General features: G+C 44.3%; 1 protein-coding gene across 1 annotated transcript; it reads right to left on the bottom strand.

Annotated features, from left to right (window-relative positions):
- Nucleotides 1-5,660: 5,660 nt before the first annotated feature.
- On the bottom strand, nucleotides 5,661-9,479 carry LOC139744906 (uncharacterized). The gene is made up of 2 exons (XM_071655319.1): nucleotides 8,705-9,479; nucleotides 5,661-7,915 (listed from the first exon to the last, which is right to left on the bottom strand). The coding sequence occupies exons 1-2, from the start codon at nucleotides 9,477-9,479 to the stop codon at nucleotides 5,661-5,663; spliced, it is 3,030 nt and encodes a 1,009-aa protein (XP_071511420.1).
- Nucleotides 9,480-20,542: the final 11,063 nt, after the last annotated feature.

Below are 20,542 nucleotides of genomic sequence, written 5' to 3'. Positions count from 1 at the left end.
AGGTCAAAGGTCATTTGAGGTCAAACGTTAAAGTTTACTTGCAAGACTCTCTTATCACATGTAACTCGACACATGTTGCTACAATGGCAATCAAACTTGGGTGATGGATGCACTAGGGGTACCTTCATGTTATGGTGCCGTAAGAGGTCACATGATAAGGTCAAAGGTCATTTGAGGTCATACGTTTAAGTTTACTTGCAAGACTCTTATCACACGTAACTCAGCACATGTTGCTACAATGGCAATCAAACTTGGGTGATGGTAGATGTCTCTTGGGAAGTTGAAGGTAACCACAAGGTCAAAGGTTACAGACGGGTCAACGAACTTTTAGGGCCCAATGTTAAGTTTTTAGGGCACATTTCGTTTATGGCTCATAACTTTTGATCCCTTTGTCCGTTTGTGACCAAACTTCGATGGAAGATGTCCCTTGGGGAGGTGAAGGTCGTCACAAGGTCAAAGGTCACAGACGGGTCAACAAACTTTTAGGGCCCAATGTTATTTTTTAGGGCACGTTTTGATTGTGGCTCATAACTTTTGATCCCTATGTCCGTATGTGACCAAACTTGGACGGTAGATGTCCCTTGGGGAGTTAAAGGTCATCACAAGGTCAAAGGTCACAGAAAGGGGTCAACAAATTTTTAGGGCCCAATGTTAAGTTTTTATGGCGCATTTCGATTATGGCTCATTACTTTTGATCCCTTTGTCTGTTTGTGACCAAACTTGGATGGTGAATGTCCCTTAGGGTGTTGAAGGTCACCACAAGGTCAAAGGTCATAAGCAGGTCAATTAACTTGTGGGAGTTATAAAAAATATTAATTCCTTGTACGCGAATGGGCGAGACACAATTCGGCGATTGCCTTGTTGATAAAAGGAAAGTTGTATAATATCACAGTTTAGGTAAATATCAAATTACTGTGATTTGGCACAGGAATAGATTCATAATTACATTGTATGCTGTAGTAGACTCTCTTATGACATTTGTGGTGTGTAATTGAATATTTCCCCCATCATGCTGTAGCTTGTATTGTTTGCCATTGTGTATAAGGAAGTGAACATTTTATGTTTGGGCAGGAGGACACCGCAATGTTGTTGACGTCACGATCGTGAACTGAAGGACTCGATAGAGCGATCTGCACACCCCCCCCCCCCCTTTTCAAGGTGCTACTTTTCCCTTTAAAGTCCTTGCTTATGTTTACGTCTGCCACAATGTGAAATTGGTAGGATAACATGTCTTGCAGCAACACTGTTTATGTAATTCCTTGAAGTGTCAATTGTTGTACCCTTTGATTTTTATTTCATTTTGACGAGCCGGAACGCACCGAGCTTCGTCAATAATAAACAATTTCTTTCATGGAATACATTTGTGCAACGCCGCCTTTCTTTGGAGTTCATAATTTATACCATCATACCACTGTAACAGGACTTAATCTGTTGTCAGCCAGACTACTCAGAGCCAAGAGCTGACAATCAGTACATCCGACCACCTATCTGTTATAGTATGCTATTATTCCCTGTAATTGCCCATATGTCGAAGTAAATTTTTACACTGATGCCCTACCATACACTGCCGTGTCCCCCGGGGACATACGCACATAACCCATCACCCACCACGACTATTCTTCCCGTTCGCCCTCATACAGTTCGGATGCACTCTCTAGATCACTTGTGAAAATCCGTCCACACCAACGAGATTCCACGACAATCAGGCAAAATCCTTCCTTATTCTTACTCTTTGATTGTTGTTTCACATTAGCAGATCGTTTTTGTTTCATTTCATCGTCGAAAAAGGGGAAAAATCGCGATTTTCTTTCCGCCCTAAACCTCGGTGGTTTTGGTTTGCGCTGCCCCATACGTAAGTGTATTGTGTGAACCTATGGTCGGCCATCGTGGCCATTTTCACCTTTAAGGGCGGCCACCGGGGCCATTATTACCGTTTGTAGACCTATGGCAAGCCACTCAGGCCAAAATGCACCCTGTCTTATAGGTCTCCCGACCTCTGACACGGTTCTTTACGCATGTTTCATGTTTCCTTTGTTCCCCATGACCCTGCCAGCTATGGCGGGCCTCTTGGGCCTTTATTAGTGTGGTCCTCGCCTATGGCGGGCCACCGATGCCATAATTAGTTTTGTCTTTTATGGGTTTTGGGGGCCTTTTAGCCCCTTTTTCACACATGTTTCATGTTCTTTTGATCTTCCATGGGTCTTTCCGTGCTGTGCCTTCAACGATAGCTATCTTGTCTGCCCAGCTCTGTATTTAATTCCCGCCCCTTGTCTTGTATGCTTTTATGCCTACAATTGACTTGGTCCTTTACATTTTTTACACTCGTCTTATTATACATACACTCTCATTGTATATTTGTTGTATGTATATTTTTATGTTCCAATACTGAGTCTTCTCTTTTATACAGGATGACTCTGAGATGTCAAATGTGTTGCTGGGCCCTTCCGGATTGGGACTCGCACGCCGTTTGCGCGTTGCATCGAAAATGTTCCCGCTCCGAACTCTGCGTGATCTGCTCCGCATGGACGGACCCTGTTTGGGTCTTGCTGGAGGCTTGGCTAACTTCACGTCCCCCCATCCAGAGGGCTCCGGCCCTGGTCCCGTCCGCGGCCTCATGGCCAGCAGATGTAGAGCAAATCGCTTAGGACCCCCCGTTGAGGGAGATCCTTTACCAGTCTCAGAACTGGAGGGGAAGGAATCTGGCTCTGCCGATCCCCCCTTGAGATTCTCGCCTCCGAGGGCAGTGATTTGGAGGAGGGCCGCCCTTGGTGCCATGACCGGAGTTTGGCTGGTCTCTCTCCCCCCAGCTCTAACAGGCCTAGGGGGTTTGAGAGTGCTGGGGAGCGGCCATGAGCGTGTTTGCTCAAGAGAGCTGCCCCCACCCCGGCCGCTCGCAGCCCTGCTGCTAGAGCAGCTTCCAGCCTCGGCCCTGTCCGCTCTCCCCCCCCCCCCCCCCGGCCTGGTCGGGCTGTCAGTGGGGTCTGAGAGCAGCGGTGTGTCAGCTGCGGGTCCGCCCCGGCTTCCCACCCCACGGGCCTCCTCCATCCTCCCGAGCCCCGATGGGCGATAGCGCGCTGCCAGCGGAGGCCCCCTCCCGGCGCTGACGCCAGCCCCGTTCCCGCTCCTCTTCCCCGATCAGTTCGGGTCTCCCACTTTCAAGTCTGACACCTATGCTTTGGCAGAGCCCTCCCTGATTGGGACTGAGGCCCCACCTGGGTTGAGGCACCTCAGTGAGGAGGCAGAGGCCCTGCTCCTTTGGTACCTTGAGGAGTTTTGTGTGGTCCGCCCGGACCTTGCGGAGCAACAGCCCCAGGCGTTCTGGGGGATCAGGTATGCAGCCTGGCATCCCCATTATGGCGGATTTCAAAGACGAGTACAGGCGTATTGCTCGTGTACCATCCCCCAGGGATGGCCCCCCAGCTTGCGAAGAGCTTTCGCCTTCCAGCCGGGCGATATGGCGTGCTTCCTTTCCCCTGAAACTCTCTCCCCTGAGCTTTTTGCTCTTGGAGATATGTTGGGAAAGTGAACCCCCTCCGCCGGCGCACCTTCTTGGAGGATAAAAGATGGACCCACATGTCAATTTTGGCGAGGTCCACTATGCGCCTTACTACATATGCAGGAGCTCTGACCAATTTGGCTGTACAGGTGGAGGATCTGTGGATCTAGATGCACTGCTCATGTAGCTTTCAAAGCATCTCTGGAAACAGTCAACCCGTGCAGTCTTGTTCACGACTCGCCGTTGCCAAGACCTGGCTCTAGAGGCACTGGGGTTCTTGGCAAGGCAGACGGCACAGCTGACCAATGACATGCCCTTTGAGGGCCCATTTCTGTTTTTTGGGCAGTTCGCCCCCCAAATCAGGTATGAGCTAGTCAGGTGCCAGCAGGCCCGTGAGCTAGCGAGTCAGCTGAGATCTGTCCAGCCACGGCCCTCCCTTCCCCGGGGAGCAGCCTGTCTGCTCCAGGTGCCCCTGCATGTGACGGTCACCATGCCTCCCCCACAGGCAGGGGGTCGACCTGGCCTGGCCACCAAGGACCGCGGCAGATTTTGACTCCTTGCCCCGAGTGCTACAGGGCCCCCCTCAGGGGGTGGGCAGCCGCCTTCAGGTCTTCTAGCCGACCTGGGCAGCCATTACGGACGACGCCTTCGTGCTCTCTGTTGGTGGTGGCTTCTCCATTGAGCTGACCACTCCCTTACCTGGAGGCGTCATCCGTCTCTTGTCCCCTCGCTTGCGGCCGAGATCACCGCCTTGTTAGCGAAGGGGGCAGTGGAACAGATCCACGACTACCTGCAGCTCTCCCTCTCCCCTACCTTTTTGGTACCCAAGAGCTTTCACCTGATTCTCAATCTCAAGAGAATCAATCGGCACATCAGTACGGATCACTTTCAAATAGAGACCTTGGCATCCATACTTCCATGCCTCAAGCCAAGCGATTCGACAGTATCCATAGACCTGAAGGATGCTTACCTTCATGTTCCTAAAGCCCCAGCATCCAGGGATCTGCTAGGCTTTTCCTTCAGGGGGGACATGTTTCGTTTTCGTGCCCTACCTTTTGGCCTGAAACCTGCACCACGCCTGTTTACCAGGCTTGTATCGTGCATGGCAGCTTTTCTCCGGCAGCGAGGCATGAGGGTGTTTTTTGCTAACTGGACGAGTGGCTGTTAGCAGCCAGCTCCCAGACCCTGCTCTCTCACCAGTTAGCATATCTGCTGAGAACAGTGCAGTTGCTCGGGTTTCTTATCAATTGGGTGAAGTTGGAACTCGTGCCTACAGTGTCCAACCTTCCTGGGTGCAGTGATTGACATCCTCCAGCAGCTGGTGCGCCCCAGCCCAGCGTGGATGGCTACAATCATATCCACCACCAGAACCTGGCTTCAATTCCTTGGGTATCTGGCGAGCCTGGTTGATGTGTTACTGGATTGTTGGCTACACATGCACCCACTTCAGATTCACCTCCTCAGACATTACCACCTGTCATGCAACCGCCTGATGAGGATGGTATCCCTGCCCCCGGCTGCCCGCCTGCTGCTCAGGCAGTGGTGCCGCCTGGAGTTTCTGAGCAGGGGCAACCCCCTGCAGCACCCGCAGCCCTCAATTACAGTGACCACTGATGCATACCTGCCAACTTTTGAGAATGAAAAATAGGAATCCAAAATACGACGACGTGAAGCGTCGTCGTCCGAGGGCGCAAAGCGCCCTCGGGGGGGAGGGTGTGGGAGGGGGGTGTCCCCCCTCCCACGGTAGGGACTTTTTGCATTTTCAAACATGGAAAAGTGGCATTTCCTTGCATTGTTTAAAGAAAATTCAGCTTCAATACTATGCAAGGGGTTAGTCTAATTTTATCATAATTCAATATCATTAATCCATTATTTTGTCTGTTTTTGAATTATTTTGCATACAATTTGCATTATTTTGCCAATGTGCATTCATGTACAATCTACATGTAGTGCATATTTCAGGCAGTATTTAACCCAAAATGTTGAAGCTGCATTCACTGTACACTTGCAAATTAAATTTAATTAATGATCTGTTATGGGGAAAATTGTTTCAACAAAATCTACACTAGAATTTTGTTATTTTCAAAATACAAAAAGAATTTGAAATAACATTAACAGATACCTTGGTAATTGCGGGTACATGTATAAAGGGCTGTCGGCAGTCCTACTGCTGGCTGCTGGCACCAGCCAAACCTCTGGTAGCAGCAGACTTAGCCTTCTGCAGTAGATCTGTTGAATGAGTTACAGCATGGCAGGGCATGTTTGTGGCCAACAGTTCCATGCGCCTGACCATGAGGTTTCCCACCATACGGGTAGACAGGGATGAACGAAATTCTGTTTTGTTTTTGTTGACAATGGAAAATATTCGCTCACAGTCTGCATTGCTATGATACATAACTATGACTAGTTCTGCAATTTTACACAAGGAAGGGTACTTGTGCTTGCCATCTGCAAGTGATGTCAGCTTGGAGATTGAATGCCACACCTGATCAATCCTTAAATGAGGTTGAAGAACGTCTTCTGTCAATCTGTCAGCTTGGAAATTGCAGAGTTCTTCTTCTACTGCTTCCTTTTCTTCTGCTGACAGGCACTCTGGGAACTTCTCCACGAAGAACAACCACTGAGACAGACTGATTGTTGCACGCTTTGCAACATTAATGATCTCAGCATTCACAAGAACAGGATCCTTAAATGGGTAGGATTTGATCATGTACTCACAGGCAGCAACATAATATTGCCTCACGCTTCTATAGAATAGTTCAACATCACAATCTCTGTTCTCTTGAATGAATTGGCGTGGTTGCTGTCCAATGAATAGGTCATCATCACTCTTGAGATTTGCTTCAGAATGAAAGTCTACTTCATACACCTTAGACTCGGGGACGCTGGCAACAACCTCTGGTTTGACAAATCGAACCAGCAATCTTCTGAGCTGTCCACACATAACATCATGCAAAAGATGAATGCATGGTTCATCCCTTTGCAGCAAAACATTGGCCTCTTCAAAAATGGGTATTGTTTTCTTCATGAATAGACAGTACAGCTTGTAATTTGGGTCCTTCATCGTGGTGTACACTTTGTGAGATTTTGTAGAAGCATAATTTGACTGTTTCGACCTGACAGTTTTCTTCTTTGGAAGAGTGACATTTCCTGATTTCAATGCTGCACCTAGAGATTTTCCCGAGGATGATTTATTAACTGCTGTGCTTGAAACACCCGTCTTTGAGGAACTTGGATGGGTTCCAGTCTTTAAAACTGAGGGTCGTTTACCTGTACCTGGCACAACATTCATCAAAGATTTTGAAAAGCTGCCTGGCTTTGAAGATGGTGTTTTAGAGCTTGGTGTACATGGAACAGTCTTTGAAGATGCTACTTTAGAGCTTGGTGTAGGTAGAACAGTCTTTGAAGATACTACTTTAGAGCTTGGTGTTTGCAGCACAGTCTTTGAAGATGCAACTTTAGCCGCTGTCTGTCCAACTGTCTTTGAAGATGCAACTTTAGCTGCTTTCTGTACAACTGTCTTTGAAGATGCTACTTTAGCTGCTGTCTGTACAACTGTCTTTGAAGATGCTACTTTAGCTGCTGTCTGTACAAGTGTCTTTGAAGATGCTACTTTAGCTGCTGTCTGTACAACTGTCTTTGAAGATGCAACTTTACATGTAGCTGCTGTCTGTCCAACAGTCTTTGAAGATGCTACTTCAGCTGCTGTCTGTACAACTGTCTTTGAAGATGCTACTTCAGCTGCTGTCTGTACAACTGTCTTTGAAGATGCTACTTCAGCTGCTGTCTGTACAACTGTCTTTGAAGATGCTACTTCAGCTGCTGTCTGTACAACTGTCTTTGAAGATGCTACTTCAGCTGCTGTCTGTACAACTGTCTTTGAAGATGCTACTTTAGCTGCTGTCTGTCCAAATGTCTTTGAAGATGCAACTTTGGCTGCTGTCTGTCCAACAGTCTTTGAAGATGCTACTTTAGCTGCTGTCTGTCCAACTGTCTTTGAAGATGCTACTTTAGCTACTGTCTTTAGAACAGACTGTGAAGAACTTGGTAGGCCACCCGTCTTTTGTTTCTTTGGGGGAGAATTCACAGTGCAGTCTGATCTGCTTCGTTTCAGGCTAGATGTACATGTAGGCGTAGGCATGTTCTTCTTGTCTTCTTCCTCAAAGAAGGCCAGCAGTGCATCCCATTGTTCCAACAGTCTTTCGATGCAATGGCCCAAGGAGAGCCAACGGGTGGAAACATGTTTCACAATCTTGTGTTCAGGGACACCTGCCTTCCTCTGAAAGGATTTAAACTTCTGTTTCCGTTTGCTGCTTTTTTCCAGAAAGTAGAAGATATCGATTAGGAGTTCATCCACTTGAACTGGAAGTTGTTTTGCAGCTTTTCCTGCTGCCAGGTGCATAAGGTGGCATGGACAACCTGTGAAGAAAAATAAAATCTGATGAATATAATGCTTCTAAAATATAATACAAACAGTAAGACAATGAAGAGTAGAATGTTAAGAATAAACACATTATACACACATTATACACATACCAGACATGAAATGTCACAATTTTTTATGCAGTATTAGGGACAGTGATTTTCCGTTTCAAAAAATTACCTTCTCCGTTTCAGAGAATCGTGAATTCCGTTTCAACATGGAAGAAAAACAGAAATTTCGTTTTCCCATAGAGATTGTACACACAAAAAAAATGCATTTTCTGTTTACATTTACATGCAAAAAAGGAACATAAAATAAATTAAAAGTTGTCTGTCTAATTGAATTAAAAGTTGTCTGTCGAATTGTATATTCTTGCTTCCTCCTGATTTTCGTGTTGCTCACTAATTTATCAACAAATGAAGAAGTACAAAAAATTAAATGCATGTAAATAAATATGTGAGTCAAAAAATTCAGCGTGCACGGCAATGTTTCCGTGGCGTATCTGAATTCTGACACGCTCCCATGTGCATGTCACTATAGGCTGTAGCCGAATTATATCTCCTTCAGAACTAGAAAAAAAAAAAGCCATTTATTTAATTGTTTGCGCCTCAAGTGGCTGCACAGTCATCGACCGGTCTCTGTAATAGTTGTGTTAATTTTATTTATAGTATGTAAAGCGCTAAGAGAGTTTCTAACTATTAAGCGCTATATAAAAATGTAGTTATTTTCATTATTATTTTTCATTTCAACTTATTATTAATTTTTTTTACGTTTGGGTACGTTACCTGCTATGAAGACAGACGGCGCTCGTCGTTGAAGGTATGCCGCCACTCCTTTCACTTTCCCAAGCATCACAGATGCATTATCTGCTGAAAAACACACTAGGTTTTTCCACGGGATTTCATGCTTGTCTAGTTCTTTCTCCAGTATCTTGAAAATGTTCTCTCCTGTCGATGGCTTGTCACATTCCTCCAAAGAGAAAATAACAGATTTCACTTTGCCGGTGCTAGGATCACAGAATCTGACGCAAATTGGGTAGAGTTTGACATCCTCATAATCTGTGCTGCCATCCGTAGACATACTGAACGGGTGCGTACGAAGGACTTCAACGATATTTTGCTTTGTGTCCATTGCCAGAGTTTCCACGATATACGAGGTTTTAGTTCTTCCACAGCCATATTTCTTGGCAATATCAGAGTCCGGGAACATTTTACGGAAGAGGCGACTCGCATGATCTGCCACGGCTAACGGCAAGTTATGTTCGATAATAAACTCAGTGAATTGAGTCTCTGCTCGAATGACATTGTGATCTCCAGAATTTGATGGAAAGAACTTAGAAATTGGAAGCGTATTGGCCCTTACCTTGCTTTGATCTTGATGTTTCTGGGACTTGATGTGTTTTTGAATATCGTTAATTCCTCCATGACTGATGTTAAAATCCACAGAACACACAGTACAAAATGCATGATAATCTCCAAGCGAAGAGGTGGAGACTGGAAACTGCTGAGCATATTCCTTTTTGAACTTCTGATAGGCATGTTTTTTTCCGACTTTGCTCATCTTTATTCCTTGTTAAGAAATTCCAAACCTGGTTTTATTCCAAATATTCCGAACTCGGAAAGTCCGCACAGGTACAAGTTAGGCCTACTGACTATGCATGCAATGCATATGGCAATGCAGTGCAGCGATACATGCAAAACATACCATGGTCGTTCGCGCTCGAGCTTGCGTGTACACGACGTAATGCACGCAATGTTATAGCACTGATCTCAACACGTGTGTTGTAGTATTTTTCCGGTGCGTTCGCTGGCTACACACCGATCTATTTTTAGTACATTGCGTAGCACAATACAGCTGCATCATCGTGAGTGCTATTCGGAAGGTCTAGACTCATTGCTCCAGCCGTTCACAGTCTAGACGCAATGCTCCAGCCGTTTCTATGTGTTTTTTTTCAGATTTTTTTTTTTCGGAATATTGAGATAAAAATTCGGAATTCGGAATTGGGATGGAAAAATCGGAAGGATTCCGCCAAAATCGGAATGGTTGGCAGGTATGCTGATGCTTCCCATATGGGTTGGGATGGTCACTGTCAGGGCTCCATGCTTATGGGGACTGGTGCCATTTGACTACCCTCCCTCATATCAATGTGCTGGAATTTCAAATGGTAACCAGCACCCTCCATCACTTTTTGCCGCTGATCTGCGGCCAGGCTGTTTTGAAACGCATGGGCAATGTCACCGTAGCAGCGTACATCAACAAGCAGGGAGGCACCCACTCCACATGCCTGAACACCCTAGCAGCAATGCTGTGGAAGTGGTGGACACACATGGGGATCTTTCCCATTGCCTCATATATACCAGGCTGGGAAAACCTCATCGCGGACTTTCTGTCCTGGGGCCAGGTCCTCCCGTCAGAGTGGACGCTCCACCCGCAGGTCATGGAACTGCTGGTGCGTCGGCTTCCCCCACTGGAGGTGGACCTATTTGCCTTGGAGCTGAATGCTCAGCTACCGAGGTACTGCACGAGGGTGCAGGATCCCACGGCCTGGCGGCTGGAACCCTTCTCATTCCAGTGGAAGGGATTCAAAGGCTATGCCTACCTGCCCTTTCCCCTCATTCCCCGTGATCCCATAAGATGGGATCAAGCAACCATCCTCATAGCGCTATGGTGGCCCAAGAGGAAATGGTTCCTAGAGCTCACGAACCTGTTAGTGGGGAGCCCGAGGCTCCTCCCCGCTTGCCCAGACCTGATAGCACATCCAGTGTCGGGGGCCCTGCACCCCCGGCCGGCCACGCTCCACCGGACTGCTTGGAACTCAGGCAGGCCTTTCAGAGCGGGCTGCATCGTTCATCGCTCACAGCCGGAGGGAATCCACCCGGGAAGCTTACAATTCCCATCTAGCTGGATACTATAGCTGGTGCAAATCTCATAGGGTGGATCCCCGTTCAGCACCTTTGAGGGATATCACAGACTTTTTGGTCTCCCTTTTTGATAAGGGCCTAACCATCTCCACCATCCGTGGTTACTGCTCAGCCATTGCAGTGGTTCACACCGGGTTTGCGGACGGGTCCAGTATATCTACTGACCCCTCTCTGACAGGCCTGGTCAGCGCCTTTTTCCTGGAGCGCCCCCGATTAGGAGGCTGCTCCCCTCGTGGAGCCTTCCTCGGGTGCTGGAGGCTCTTGCTAGGGTGCCTTTAGAGCCCCTAGCTGAAGCTTCCCTCAGGGGCTTGACTGTGAAGACAGTCTTTCTCCTGGCAATTGCCTCCGGGCAGCGCCGCAGTGCGCTACACGCTCTGTCGACCTTGGCGGGGCATGTACGTTGGGAATGCGCAGGAGTGCTTTTGATTCCCAACCCTTCGTTCGTGGCTAAAAACCAGACGGCCGCTTCCAAACCAGTAGAGATTTTTATCCAACTGCTTTCGGCCCACTCCTCTATCGCAGAGGATAAGGTCTGGTGCCCGGTGCATGCGCTCAAGTATTGCTGGGCGCGCACCAAAGACCGTCGCTCCAGTGATCAGCTCTTCTTTGTCAAGGAGCCCTTTTCTCCAGCTTCGAAGGACATGATTTCGAAGTGGATCATGGCCGCCATTAAAGTGGCCGGCCCGGATGCCCTCTCACCTGGTGTGTCGCCCCGTGCACATGACACCTGGGCCCTGTTGCATAAATAACCTGAGAAAAACTCAGGTTAGAGCCAGTTGCCTACCTGAGTTTCACGGTTAGTCAATTTCTCTGGTTAAAATAACTAAGGTTACGGTATATCGACTTTCTTTTATTCAAATAAACTTGGACGAGGATAAAATGTGGAAGTGCTAGTGATTTTCTCAGTTTTACGCTCCGCGCGCAGCTAGCGATCACTGCTACGCACTGTCTAAATGTACAATGTACTGCATGCTACACACAATTGTACAAACATGTAGTATACGAGAAGCGGTATGTCCGCTAGTGAGCCTGCTACAAGCTTCCTGATAGCCAATCTGGTTCTAATAACTTTTCGGAAATAAGTTATGAGTTATAGGGATTTATCTGTGATTCTGGTGCAATACGGCATTATGGAAGCTGAGATATCGACATGGATACGAAAGTGCAAACGCCCTACACATCTACAGGCACAGTAAGTACCTGTCTGTAGATCTAACTCAACTGTTAGTGTTGATGCGGCTACATCTAACCCCGGGGCGCTCCTTCACACAGATATACTGCAACGATAGCTTCGTTCGGGCTGGTCGCAGTTTGTAGGCCTACCAAACGGTTACATCTAGTTAATGTTACAGCTACTTGCAGTAGGTCTACCTCTAATACTATTGAATCTACCTCTTTGGTGCTAACTTCATTCACGTATCTAGGGCTCTATTAAAAGTCAGGCCTTCTAGAATTTAGAACTACAGTCAAACTCGGATACCTCGAATTCGTCGGGACTGAAGAAAATGGTTCGACGTACGCGAATTTCGAGGTACGCGTACGTCAAATTTTCTTCGACTTATCCGATGTTTATCGATGTTCAACGTTTATCCATGTTCAACATGGTGTCTGTTATAGTGAATACTGATTGTTTGCATGCTTGTCAATTTGAATTGAATCAACTTTTATATGAATGAATTGAGTGAAAATCGGAAATGAAATCAACATTTCAGAAATAAAGATTTTGGTGGCCCGATCGCGCCACCAAAAAAAAAAAAGTTGGATGTCTGCCTTTACTTTTCAAAATGAACAGCGGTAACAATCGGCTACGTAAGATGCTAAAATAAATGTCAGAGTTTTGCGTTTAATTGTGGAAATGAATGACGGTAATATTCGACCCGGTATGATACTAAAATAAATGTCGGATGTTTGCTCATACTTTTGGAAATGAATAACGATAAGACTCAGCTCCGTATGGTGCTAAAACTAATGTTAGATATTTGATTTTGCGTTCGGAAATGAATAAGGATAACATTCGGCTCCGGAAGACGCTGAAATAAATGTCGAATTTTTGCTATGACGTTCGGAAATGAAAAACAACATTCAACTCCGTACGATGGTTAAATAAATGTCGGATGTTTCCTTATACTTTTGAAAGTAAATAGCAATAGCATTCGGCTCCGGAAGATGCTAAAATAGATGTCAGATGATCGTTTTTATGTTCGGAAGAAAATAGCAGTAATATTCTGCTCCATCATGTCCATATGATGCTAAAATAACTGTCTGATGTTTGCTTTTAAATTTCGAAATGAATAACAGTAACATTCAGCTGCGTTTAATGGTAAAATCAATGTTTGATGTTTGCTTTGACGTTCGGAAAAGAGTAACAATAATATTCAACTCCTGACAATGATGAAATAAATGCTGGATGTTTGCTTTTATGTTCGAAAGTAAATTGCGATAACATTTAGCTCCCGAAGATGCTAAAATAAATGTCGAATGTTTGAGGAAGAAAGATTTGCGGTGACACCATGTGTATGTAGTCCTTAATCGGATCGCTGTTTGGCAGAAGAGCCTAGAAAGAGGAGAAACGAAGAGGGAAGCGACATATGGGGGTTGTGAGGAGGGCAGAAAGTGAAGAGTGGGAGACAGTAATGGGCTAGAGGTTGAAGTTGCACTAGTGGAGACGGTAGAGAAAGGAACACAGAGAGTGGTAAGGAAGAATAGTGTGAGAATCAAGTAGGATGTTCGGACATCGTTAGAAGGGGAAAGATGAAATAGAAGGGAAGAGGAAGAGGAAGGAGTTGAATGTCACTCACACTGACAGATATCTTCACTACCGCTCCTTCCATCATCCAGCAGTCCGCCAGTCAGTACCGAACGCTCTCGTCCGACGTGCTCATCAAATCAGCGACAAAGAACATCTTCGACAAGAACTCGAACATATCACAGACACACTCACCACTATCAACCAATACCCCAAGCACAAAATCAACACTCAGGCACCTTCTCATCCCAACCAAGCAGCCAAGGAACAGCCCATCACAACTGTAAATCTTCCCTACCTCGGCGCCACCTCGCACAAACTACAACGCATCTTCAAGTCCGCCAACATCCAGGTCCGTCATACATCTTCCAACAAACTTCACAATTCATTGCACTCACACAAAGACAAGCACCCCAAACACAAACAACCAGGTGTCTACCGTATCCCTTGCGAATGCGGCAAAGTCTACATAGGTGAAACAGGGAGATCGCTAGAGACCAGACTGAAAGAACACAAAACATGCTACAGACGTTCGGAATGGGAAAAGTCAGCCATCGTGAAACACGCTCAACAGTCGGAACATCGCATCAACTGGGAAGACAGCAAACTCATCACATCCATCAAAAACTGGAACACACGACGCATCAGAGAAGCCATAGAAATTCACACACACGACACTGTTACACAGGATACTGGACTCCACATCAACAACATCTGGCTCCCTCTCATCAACAAACCATCGAACACCAACAATGACAACAACAACAACACACTCTCTCCACAGCACATTCCCCCCTCTACTTCTTCCTCTCATATCTCTTCCCCCACCTCTTCACAACAGCGCCCACGACGTCAACCGCGCCTCCCACTCACGACCACACCTATCGCTGGTTCGAGAAGAAGACGCCCTCACCGACACAAGTCATCCACACCACTGGCGTCCACCCCAACCACTAACCCGGACTCCAATCTCCGGCCACGACCTACTAACAGCCAAGTTAGCTCTCACAGATATACTCCGCCATCAACACACTCCGAGAACAATAGAACGCATCAACGACCGCAACACTCCACCAACAGCCGACGCTCAGCTCGCCTGCGAGCCCGCCTCAACCGACCACTTCCTTCTAGGTCCGCATTCTCCATATATAGCCCGCCTCTTCTCCGATCACGCTTCACTTCTGACGAAAGACAGTCAATCTGCCCGAAACGTCAAGTTCCTCGGTTCTCCTAGTTATTCTTATAACTAGATTTCTTGCGCTACTTTCACTAGCACCTTTACTCAGTGTTTCATTTCTCTTTCCTCTCTCTCTCTCTCTTACACTTTTGTCTGTTTCTACACTACTTATCTTTTCTTTTCTGTTCTGTTCTCTTCTCTTCTTTCTTCTTTTTGTTTTATTTCTTCCTTCCATACAACCCAACGGTCCTTTTCAGGACCACTACTTAATTTACACATTTCTCCACAGGTTATTTCTCTTGTCTTCTCTCCTCAGGTCTACACTTTAACCTCATTTTGATTTCTTATTTTTGCTTTTCTCCCACAGGAACCTTTTCAGGACTTAACTGTCATCAATTTTCCTTTCCATTTTTTTTTTCTCCCTCTCAGCAGCATTTCATTCTAGGATCCATACTAGCTCCCTCTGATTTACGTATTGAATTTCAATTTGTTCTTTTCTACTTCTTTTCTTTGTCCCCCCCCCCCCCGCCTCTCTCTCTCTCTCTCTCTATCTCCCTTCTATCAACATATTCTCATCTCTCCTCTACTTACCCTTCCTTCGAGGGATTATTCGTCCTTTCTCCATTGATTCCGCATTCCATAGTCACACTGTTCGCCGACTTCGTTTTTCTTCTCTTGGTTTGATGAATCTTTACTGCTCTCTCCTATCTCCATGATTCTCCAACATTCAACTCCTTCCTCTTCCTCTTCCCTTCTATTTCATCTTTCCCCTTCTAACGATGTCCGAACATCCTACTTGATTCTCACACTATTCTTCCTTACCACTCTCTGTGTTCCTTTCTCTACCGTCTCCACTAGTGCAACTTCAACCTCTAGCCCATTACTGTCTCCCACTCTTCACTTTCTGCCCTCCTCACAACCCCCATATGTCGCTTCCCTCTTCGTTTCTCCTCTTTCTAGGCTCTTCTGCGATCCGATTAAGGACTACATACACATGGTGTCACCGCAAATCTTTCTTCCTCATTTACTTCACCATGCAAACCTTCAAACAACACATGTCGAATGTTTGCTTTGATGTTCTGAAGTGAATAACAATAATATTCAACTCCGTACGCTGATAAAATAAATGCCGGATGTGTGCTTTTACGTTCGAAAGTAAATGTCAATAGCATTCAGCTCCGGAAGATGCTAAAATACATGTCGAATGATTGCTTTTACGTTTGGCATGTTTGGAAGTGAACAGCAGTAACATTCTGCCCCATACGATGATAAAAAAAAAAATATTGGATATTTGCTACGGTACATTTCAAAATAAATATCAGTAACATTCAGCTATACGTTTCATAGTCCAAAATGTCTGATGTCTGCCTTGACGTTCAAAAATGAAAAACAGTAACATTCGGCTCCGTGCGATGATAAAATAATTGTCAGATGATTCATTTCACTTTCGGAAGTGGACAGCAGTAACATTCGGCTCCGTTCGATAATGAAATAAATGTTGGATGTTTGAAATGAATAACGGTACTATTCTGCTCCGTACGATGCAAAAATAAATAACAGATTGTTGCTTTAAATTTTGGAAATGATTACTGGTATTAATCCGCTCAGTTAGATGCTAAAACAAATAGCGGATGTTTGCTTTCACGTTTGGAAATGGATTAGGATAGTATTCAGCTCCGTAAGATTCTAAAATGAATGTCGGTTGTTTGCTTTTACATTTAAAAATGAATAACGGTAACTTTCGGCTTTTTACAAAGCTAAAACAAATGTCGGATGCTAACAAATGTCAGCAAATGCTCCCATTTTCTCATTTCAAACGTAAGTTTTGACCTCCTCAATATATGGCCATCAACTTTTATAATAATATCTACGCCTATTTGTCAAATCTTTAAACACAGAGTAAGATGATTGAATTTTCTATTCATTTGTTTTAGACATGGACATCTGTATCACTTCAATAATGCTTAATATTAATTTGTCTATGTTTAGTAGGACCGATTTAGTTTTTCTAATATTTTTCCAGATTTTTTTTTGTCACCAGATTTTACTTTCGACCACCAGAAAATAAAAATCAATGATATTGGTGGCCCGATAAAACTTAGTGCGGAGCCCTGTGTATTCTATTCTTCATTGTGATCGGCCTATACTTCCAGATTTTCATAATCGCATTGCTGGGAAAAAAAAAAAGTTTCAGTGCTTGCGTTCTCGGGGAAGTAAACTTCGTGAAAGGCAAAAAAAAAAATAGTTTAAAAAAAGGCACTACGAGGTAGATTGATGTTTTGACAGTGTACAGAGCGTGATTAATGGCAGAGATATAACTGTCAACGTAAGCAGGTGCGCCCCGACGGTTGAGAAATCTACGCGCACGGTATGACTGTCTCGATCAAAATCAAAACACAGTGGTTCAAGAAAAGCAAATGATGGGGCAGCGCGTAGTGCTATCGTAAAGCACTCCATTCGCACGGGTGCTATGTGCATACCATGTACGTGTGTTGGTAGGTGTTGGGGATTTTCCTTGTCAGCTGTGTATCGGGTATTCCTTCTTGGGCGCGCGATTGTTCTGGTCTCAGAATATTTACAATCGAGTGTGAAAACATGTGACATGTCTTCGCTGTCCACGCGCGCTTAATCGGAGATGCTGAGTGATGTTTACAATTTCGATTCGAGCAACATGCTGGGAAAAACAATAAGTTGATTAAGATCGGGACATTAGATTTCCCTTCAAGGTAACCGAATTTCGAGTTATCTTTTTCGAGCTACGCGAATTTTAATACACGGAAACTCCATAGGAACAATCGGGACTTTCATTTCGCCCCCGAGGTAAGTGAGATTCGGCTTATCCGACGTCGAGGTATCCGAGTTTGACTGTAGATTGTTCTAGAGTCAAACGTGAGATCTAGTTCTAGTGTAAGATAGCTACAGGGTTAGGGACACAGACTGTAAACATGAGGCCTGCACGCTTCAAGTCCCGAGGAGCACACTGCTTTATTATCAGGCTGACCTGCCCTCAGCAAAACTCAACATCATGAACATGATCTGCATAAACTGTATTTACATATTTACATATTTAAATGAACTAAGAGGACCAATAGGAGTAGCAGAAATGGAAGAGACCAACTAAAATGAAGGAACCCTATTCATGAAGACAACCAATGAAAACACACTGGATGACTGTGGCTAGAAGCTGGGGTGAGAACTGCAGACATGGAATGATAAACAAAAGGATCAGATGTGACAACAAGCAAGGGTGATAACTGTAAACATGAATGGGGAAGGAACAACATGGATGGGAAAGGAATGAGAATGGTGGGACAGAAATAGAATACAAGTTAATGAGATGTGGGACTGTCTAAGAACCTAACCCAACTGAGGTACATGTACATAACAAACTTATACTGGAAAGAAGGAGATAGACTTTGCTGTCTCACATAAACATTCTCCTTTCAAAAAATTGTCCTCAATTTTAAAGACAAATATCAATCAAATGTAACTGTGATCAGGCAAAAAATGCTCAACTATGGGCAAACTACATTTTATACCATTTCTTGTGAACTGGAAACTAAAAAAAAATGCCTTCTGCTGTACTCTCTTAAAACTAAAACAAAAAATACAAATGTTTATACAAACTACTATGGAATAGACTAAGAAATTGTAATACTGACATGTACAGTGCCGACCGCGGGAAACGTCACGAAAACCCCTAGGGCAAATGCGGGAAGCCCTTTCGTCCGGGCGTACTAGGTAATACGCGGGCGTTTGGACGCGTACAGACGAGGGAAGTCGCCCGCACTTTCACGCTCGTCTAAACACCCGCATTTGCCCGAGCGCTCCAGCGCGGAATTAATGATATGAAAATCAAACTCTCCCGTCAACCATCGGCTACATGAAGGAAATTAGCTGAAATCGATCCGCGAAAATCTTTTGAAAAGTATCAGTAATTTGCCGGATGTTTGCTTTTACGTTCGAAAGTAAAATAATAACCATAACATTCAGCTCCCGAATATGCTAAAGCAAATGTCGAATGATCCCTTTGACGTTTGGAAATGAATAACAATAATACTCCGTACGATGATTAAATAAATGTCGGATGTTTGCTTTTACTTTCGGAAGTAAATAGCAATAACATTCATCTCCGGAAGATGCTAAAATAAATGTCGGATCTTTGCTTTGACGTTCGGAAATGAATAACAATAATATTCAACTCTGTACGATGATAAAAATAAATGCCGGATGTTTGCTTTTACGTTCAAAAGTAAATAACAATAACATTCAGCTCCGGAAGATGCTAAAATAAATGTCGGATCTTTGCTTTGACGTTCGGAAATGAATAACAATAATATTCAACTCTGTACGATGATAAAAATAAATGCCGGATGTTTGCTTTTACGTTCAAAAGTAAATAACAATAACATTCAGCTCCGGAAGATGCTAAAATTAATGTCGGATCTTTGCTTTGACGTTCGGAAATGAATAACAATAATATTCAACTCTGTACGATGATAAAAATAAATGCCGGATGTTTGCTTTTACGTTCAAAAGTAAATAACAATAACATTCAGCTCCGGAAGATGCTAAAATAAATGTCGAATGATCCCTTTGATGTTCGGAAATTAATAACACTAATATTCAACTCCGTATGATGATTAAACAGATGTCGGGTGTTTGCTTTTACTTTCGAAAGTAAATAGCAATAACATTTGGCTCCGGAAGATGCCCAGAAAATGGCAGATGATTGCTTTTTACGTTTGGAGGTGAATAGCAGTAACAGTCTGCTCCATATAATAAAATAAATGTCGGATATTTGCTATTACATTTCGAAATGAAGAACAGTAACATTCAGCTGCGTTTGATGGTAAAGTAAATGTCTGATGTCTGCCTTGACGTTCAAAATGAAAAAAAAAACAGTAACATTCGGCTCCGTACGATGCTAAAATGATTGTCGGATGTTTGCTTTTAAATTTGGAAATGAATAACGGTAATGTTCTGCTCCGAACGATGCTAAAATAAATAACAGATTGTTGCTTTTACATTTGGAACTGATTAACGGTATCAATCGGCTCAGTTAGATGCTAAAATAAATAGCGGATGTTTGCTTTCACGTTTGGAAATGAAAAAGGATAACATTCAGCTCCGTAAGATGCTAAAATGAATGTCGGTTGTTTGCTTTAACATTTGAAAATGATTAACGGTAACATTCGGCTCCGTAAGGTGTCAAAATACTAGTAAATGTTGGATGATTGCTTTTGCGATCAGAAATGAATAACGGTAACTTTAGCCTCTTTACAATGCTAAAACAAATGTCGGATAAATCAGATAATTTTGCTTAACATTCGACGTCGTGCGATACCAAGTTGATTGCATAAACCTTCGACACTTCGTTGCTGCTCAATTTTATTTGATCTCGACATTATGGACGCTATACCTATTTGATTTAATTGTCCTTATTTTATCAACTTTCGACATCAGCCGCTACTTTATAGTTTTCTCGATCACTAACGTCGGACGGTATGACCTAATCAACTTTGGACATTGGTCGCTATTTAATAATTTCATCAACCTTACACATCGGTAGCTATTATTCCGATGTTCGTTATTCCGAAGGCTCTCTAGTCCGAAGATTCGTTATTCAGAAGGTATATTGTTCCGTTAATTTCATTTTCGGATTCATGAATCTTCAGAATAACGAACCTTCGGAATAACGCCACAAACGTTCGAATTAACGAACCTGTAGGTTTAGGGAGTTTAGGGAATTTGTGTGTTTCGAATTTAACGACCCTTC

Source organism: Diadema antillarum, unplaced genomic scaffold (assembly GCF_040938485.1).
Source record: "Diadema antillarum isolate AM-2024a unplaced genomic scaffold, OU_Dant_1.0 seq00001218_RagTag, whole genome shotgun sequence".
Classification (NCBI taxonomy): domain Eukaryota; kingdom Metazoa; phylum Echinodermata; class Echinoidea; order Diadematoida; family Diadematidae; genus Diadema; species Diadema antillarum.
This window is presented reverse-complemented; position numbering and strand designations above follow the sequence as displayed.

Bases quoted from the DNA above. Each gene is read 5' to 3' on its own strand.
- LOC139744906 (XM_071655319.1), bottom strand. From the start codon at position 9,479: ATGAGCAAAGTCGGAAAAAAACATGCCTATCAGAAGTTCAAAAAGGAA. The intron at 7,916-8,704 runs GTAACGTACCCA...TTTTCTTCACAG, and splicing joins GCCGTCTGTCTTCATAGCAG to GTTGTCCATGCCACCTTATG.